We start from the raw sequence: 6,000 nt of genomic DNA, 5'->3' as shown, positions 1-6,000 counted from the left end.
CCTGACTGGCATTTCGGGGCCTTGATCTAAAAAAGGCTGTCTCCTGTCACTATTCGCTGCGATTTCACGATCCTGCACGTGAAAGCAACAAGGAAAGAAGATTTTAGTATATGTGTCTTATATCTCTTGCTTTCAGGGCTTAAAGATAGACATGTATGTCCAAGAATAGCAGATGTACAATCAAACACGACTAACAAGGAAAACTATACCTTCTCATCAAACTCCATTGATCCCCCTCGACTGGAGTCATCAATGTCACTACCACCCTTTGAGCGCTTCTTTCGTCTCTTCTTGTCCTTTGACCTCTCCGCTCCGGTTCTTGTCGGAGAATTGGTCTCGCCACTGACAGGGGCTGAAACCACAGAGCGAGTGTTACCGATATGCTTGGGGTCCTTCGATGTTGCCTGAGTCTCGAAGCCACCGGGCATGGAGAATACATCCTCAAGAGGGGACTCGGGGGGAATGGCAACTTCAGGAGCATCTGTAAACTGTTCATCTTCTTTGGGAGCTTTGCTGCTGCTGAGCTCCTCAATGACGCCTTGGGCAATTGACGGCCTATATGGTGCATAAGGTTGAACTTGCCCAAGATCTCTGGAAGCAGATTCCGGATCTGAACGGTATGGGTGTTGTTGAACGAGATGTTTGGGTGCATATACAAGCTCCCTCGACTTGTCGTTGGCGCTCGGATCTTCTCCCTCACGGTCTACAATCACGTATTCTTTGCCTTTTCCTTCGTCATCGGTTGTCTGAACTTCACCTTCTTCGACGAACCCGTGAGGCACATCATGCAAAGGGGTCTCAGGCCATGGTGACCTAAAGGCTACCTGTGGCTGAGCTTGAGGTGGCGATGATTCGGTATGATAGGTTGGATTATCTGTCACAATCGAAGGATCAAAACCTGCAGCGGCCGTTGCTGCAGCGACAACAGCTGCGAATTCGATGTTTTTTCCATAAGCCTCAGCAGGTTCTTCCGATACGGTCTTGGAAGACGAGTATTCTGGAACATGGCGCACTAATTGTCTAGCATCTGGCTCTCCGGAGACTTCATTATCAATCGATTCGTGCTCAGAAGGAACCTCGTACTCGTGCGTTACGGGCTTTCCCCAAGATACTTTAGACTCGGTGGGCTTCGCGATATCTTCCTCGTGCGTTACCGAGGGCACAACAGGGGAGGGGCCGCCCCTCACAGAACCACTCAGACTTTGAGGAGGAGTAGGTTCAATGAGATTCAGTCGAGGTACAGGCCACGGTAAATTCAGAGGCTGATTGGATGGCCGGGCCATATCCCGACCATAAGTCTCACTAGCAGGCTCTGCCTCCACGATTTGAGGAGTTGGGGTAGTCTCGCGAGAGCGAGATTGAGAATCTGGGCTGGAACGTATCTGTTCAGGGGCAAAGAACTGCGCATAATCATCATACACTGGCTTGTTGCGTGAGACACCACGGAAAGCTGAACTTTTCACGTGCTCTGCTGGCTCATCTACTGGCACTGGTGGGACTTCAGGGATGACCTCTCGAGGAGCTTCGGGGATAGCCTGGCTAGAGATATCAGATCCTCTCTCAGAGCCGCGCTCAGAGCCGCGCTCAGAACCATGCCCAGAGCCACGGCGGCGCTCTGCACGGCGTTTCTCTCGGCGTTCCTCATGGCGCCTCTGACTAGCTTCGGAAGATGTATCATTCGAAGCTCTTCCTGAAAACATACTAGCTGCAACTGCAGCTCCTGCTACGCCCGCGGCAGCAGGACCAACCCATGATGGAGAGTCACCATCTCTTGGCGAGTCTTTCTGACGGGATTCACGTTCCGGTGACCGTCTGCGCGAGGTAGAAGGGCGCGAGCAGAAGTCGTCATAATCATCGTTTCTTCGTCGCTTCTCATAGTCCTGTTCTCGACGACGCTTTTCACGACGTTCAGCTTCCTCGAGCTCCTCCTGTTCTTTGTCTATAAGTTGCAAACCAACTCCATATTCAGCGTCTCGCTTGTTTCTTCGAGCACGGTCGGTTCGTCGCTCTTTGTCTGCTTGCTCTTCGGTGAGGTCAAATGAAACACTAGCTTGGTCTTTGTCTTTTCCAGAAGACCGACGCTTAAGACTGGATACTGTTGTGCCAGCGAAGGGGTCCGTAATCACTGAAGAGCCGGTCCGCCGATGGGGACGATTCGCATTGGAAGTCACATCGCTGCGATCGAAATACGAAGGAGCGTCCTGGTTCCAATATCCCTGTCCATCAGCTCGACCAGAAGATTGACGAAACGCTGCGGCAGGAGGGCCAGTCGGGGCGACAAATGCAGGAATTGTTTCTCCCTCGCTTGAGTATACCGCCTGGGAGACTGGCATCACAGGTTGGGGCTGCTGGAGAGGAATTGAGGAACGCACAAAGGCGGGTTGGCCAGATGGATCAGAAATAGGCATGGGGTGAACATGTCGAAGATCGCCTGCATTATTTGCATCGCCCTGGTTGGAATCTCTGGCATAAGCAAAGGCAGCCGTTCCGAGAGCACCCGCCGCAAATGCAGCACCAGGGTGGATGTGACTTGCTGTCGGACTAGATTGCTTCTTCTTGTTCTTCTTTTTATCCCTCTTACTGCCCCATCTCCAACTCCATTTGGACGTGCCCGAATCCGACGAGTCCTCGTGGCCATATAGTGCACTGCCACCGAAGTCCAGGCCAGAGATGACACTAGATGATGACTGGTCTTCCGAATCCAAGTCCTCCCAGTCGTCATCGTTGGTGGCGGATGAGGCATAGTCTGACCGCCGCGAGTCTTTGCCGGCAAGAATCTCGCCTCGTCTGCGTCTGTTTCCAGGGGAAGCACTATCGGCTAGTGATGTTGCTGTTGCGCTCAAATCGCGCAGCTTAGCATCCACATCTTCGTCCTTCTTCTGGCCCTTTTTCTTCGACTTGCCGGGTTTCTTCGCAAAGCCAGTTCCGAAGGCCAGATCAGCATCCAGTGATGAAGATGAAGAATTGTTAAACGAGAAGATGCTGCTACTCCTTTTATGGCGTCTTTTCTTTCGGTTCTCGGAAGACGCCGTAAAGAAATAGCCCAGGCCACCAGCAATGGATTTCCGTGATGGTTTAGATGAGATATCGAGAAATGATGAAGAATCGGACGATGACTTCCTGCCTCTGGTACGCCTGGGGGACTGGCTGCGACCTCGATTACGAGGCTTCGACTCCCCTAATGTTGAGTCCACCGCAGACTCCAAAGCCGCATCTCTCAAAGTGGTGCGTTCAGTCCTGGACGAAGACCTTGATCGCGAACGGGATCGTGACGATAAGCGAGATCCATCATACTTCGAGCCGCGGCGGGAACGGCCAGGTGACCGGCTCCGCTGAGAACGCCGATAGCGGGAGGCCTGGCTCTTTCGGTCCGAACCACTTTCATCATCGTGCGAGGAATTTCCTGCGCTGTTTGGCCGACTTGATCGTACATTATAACTATCTTCGAAATCTTTGCCGCCAAATAGCGATTTAGCAGCGAATCCGGTAAGCAATCCAGGCAACCAGGAGCTCTTTGACGACTTCTTGCGCTGTCGGCCCTCATCTTCCGAGGAGGACGGATAGCGAAGCGACTTGTCAATTCTGGAGCCATTCTGGTAACGATCAGGAGAGCGACGGCGGCGAGGTTGATAATTATGTTTTCGGGGCGCATTCAGGGAACTTGTACCAGGCTCGAAACAGTACTTGCAGACCCCAATGGATTCTGTGTAGTCCTCGAACATACCCACGCCATCAGGATCCTTCCAAAAATCAACAAACTTATCCAGCGGTCCACGTTGAGGCTGTTGAAATGCCAAGCCCCCGGACTGGAAAGGTGATCCATGATACGCCGGATGATGGTGATAGGGATGCATTGGAGCACCATAGGGAGGTGCTCCTCCAACACCGGGTGCATACCAAGCAGGATTTGCATAAGGGGGGTACATCGACGGGCCTCCGGGGCTCACACCGTTAAGGGGCATTTCCGTGTAATTCTGATTCGGATATTGAGGTAGGTATTCGCCATTCGAGGAAGGATGGTGTTGGTGGCCCATCATATACCCCGCTGCTGCTCCAGCTACTGCGCCACCCGCGGCGGCTTCAATATTATGAGAATTGTGGGAAGGTTTGTCGGGGCTCTGAACTTCAGACTCAATATATGCAGGACTTGTCGGATCCATTGGTACAAAAGGAGAGGTTGGGTCATTATGGGCCACGAGGCTACTCTGCACGCCATATGCACCGCCGGCGGAGATCCCAGCTGGTATGGGTTTGACGGGCTTGGATGGTTTAGACGGTTTGGACGGCTTAGAGGGCTTGGAGGGCTTGGAAGGCTTAGACGGTTTCGAAGGCTTGGTTGATATGACAGACGGGGGATTCTCAGGTTCTTGGTGTGGTGCTGGTGGTACTGTTTCTGCTGTTTCTGCTGGAGTCTCCACGGCTGGAGTTTCCACTTCGTCACCGTAATACGCAGCCGCCGCACCAACCTGTCCCATGCTGCTAGGCTCCGGCGGAGGGTTCGCACTTGGGGAGGCAGTCATCAAATGCGCTTGGTTATTAGGGATGATGGCTGGTGGCTTGGGACGAATGCCTGGTTGGTGCTGAACCGACTGCCCTTGATCGCCATAATAATCGGCCGCTTCGCCCGCTGGATTGAGCTGATATGGGCTAGATGGGTATGAAGGAAACTGGCCGGGGAATTGATGCGGCACATGGGGATCGTAGCCTCCAGGCGAATGGGCCACGCCAGGCGTTAGAGGGCTCGTCATCGTGGTCTGATATTGGTTCGGAAACTGGGAGAAGCCAGGCGAGGCGATGTCAGCGGCGAACTGACCAGCAACTCCAGTTGTCGGGATATTGGTAGTTAACGGCGGCAGGTACGGATCGCCTGGGTGGTAGCGCTGGCGGTCCATGCGAGGCTCGATATCATCGTCGCGATCCAAGTTTTCCTTCTTATCTATCCTCCTCAGGTCGCGCTCGTCTGGATTGGGCGATCGGTTCCGGTCGCGCCTGCGCGCAGTGTATCCATCACGATCATCAACGTCTCGATAGCGGTCGTAGCGGTCGCCATCATCTAAATCTCTAGTTATCGGTGTCAACGGTGTCAATGGTTCGACAACACTCCGGTCGGGTTCGTCTGCGAAACTTGGCTCGGCCGTCACGTAGCTCGATGCGACCGATTCGCCCGCGTTACTGGAAGCGTAGCGTCTGCGACTCTTGCTGTTGGTCGATGAGGCGTAGGCGGACAGATCGCCCAAGCCGCGATCACGGTCGTCACCCCGCGAGGACTTGGACTTGGAAGACTTGGAAGAGGAAGAATCTGTACGGCGACGTCGACCACTGCTGCCACTGCTACTGCTCTTGCTGGAAGTGCTGCGAGAGTCGGAGGAACGGCCCCCGCTTATGAGGGCCTTCAACATGACGTGGGCAGAGGTGGGATCAGAAAGATGCCCGAGCGAGACGGAGAAACATGTGGAAAAATCTTGTCGAGAATGTTCACAGATCTGGAAAATGTGGGCGTCAAAAAAAGAAAAAGCGGGGGGATATCTCAACAAAGAAAATTAAATCGTAGATGTCGTCGATATCATATAATCATTAAGAAAAGGAATGATAATAATCACAATAACCGCAGTAAAGAGCGTCGAAGCGGAGTTGTTTTTGCGCTGGGGAAAAGGTAAACAAGAAAGCGGCTATGAACCGTGGTTCTTTTGCGGAGCCCGCGAAACACAGAACAACAGCTCGGTTGCTCCAGACAATCTGGGCGCTAAAGTTAGCGCGTGAGGGAACTTACAGAGCCGATCGGGGGCTGTTTCATCAGATGTCGTGAATATGAGAGGTAATAAAAATCAAGCTCGATGGAGATGCAGGTGGGGGAAAATATGCAGGTCACAAGGACGATAAAGTCCGAGCTGGGAGTGAGTTGTTGGTTGATTATCCCAGGATGGGCGAGAGAGAGAAAAGAAGAGGCGAAGGAAGAGCGAAAAAGACAAAGTCGGTGTGAGGCTGGGAGATGCACGTGCC

The 6,000-nt window shown here is 53.0% G+C and overlaps 1 protein-coding gene across 1 annotated transcript; it reads right to left on the bottom strand.

The window, feature by feature from the left end:
- Positions 1 to 203: 203 nt before the first annotated feature.
- On the bottom strand, positions 204 to 5,399 carry ASPWEDRAFT_54142 (uncharacterized protein; the record flags this gene model as incomplete). Its single annotated transcript, XM_040838017.1, has 2 exons — positions 204 to 1,498; positions 1,541 to 5,399. 2 exons carry the CDS (start codon positions 5,397 to 5,399, stop codon positions 204 to 206), a joined length of 5,154 nt encoding a protein of 1,717 aa, XP_040684430.1.
- Between the last annotated feature and the right edge of the window lie 601 nt (positions 5,400 to 6,000).

The sequence above is a fragment of the Aspergillus wentii genome (assembly GCF_001890725.1).
Source record: "Aspergillus wentii DTO 134E9 unplaced genomic scaffold ASPWEscaffold_8, whole genome shotgun sequence".
Lineage (NCBI taxonomy): Eukaryota > Fungi > Ascomycota > Eurotiomycetes > Eurotiales > Aspergillaceae > Aspergillus > Aspergillus wentii.
This window is presented reverse-complemented; position numbering and strand designations above follow the sequence as displayed.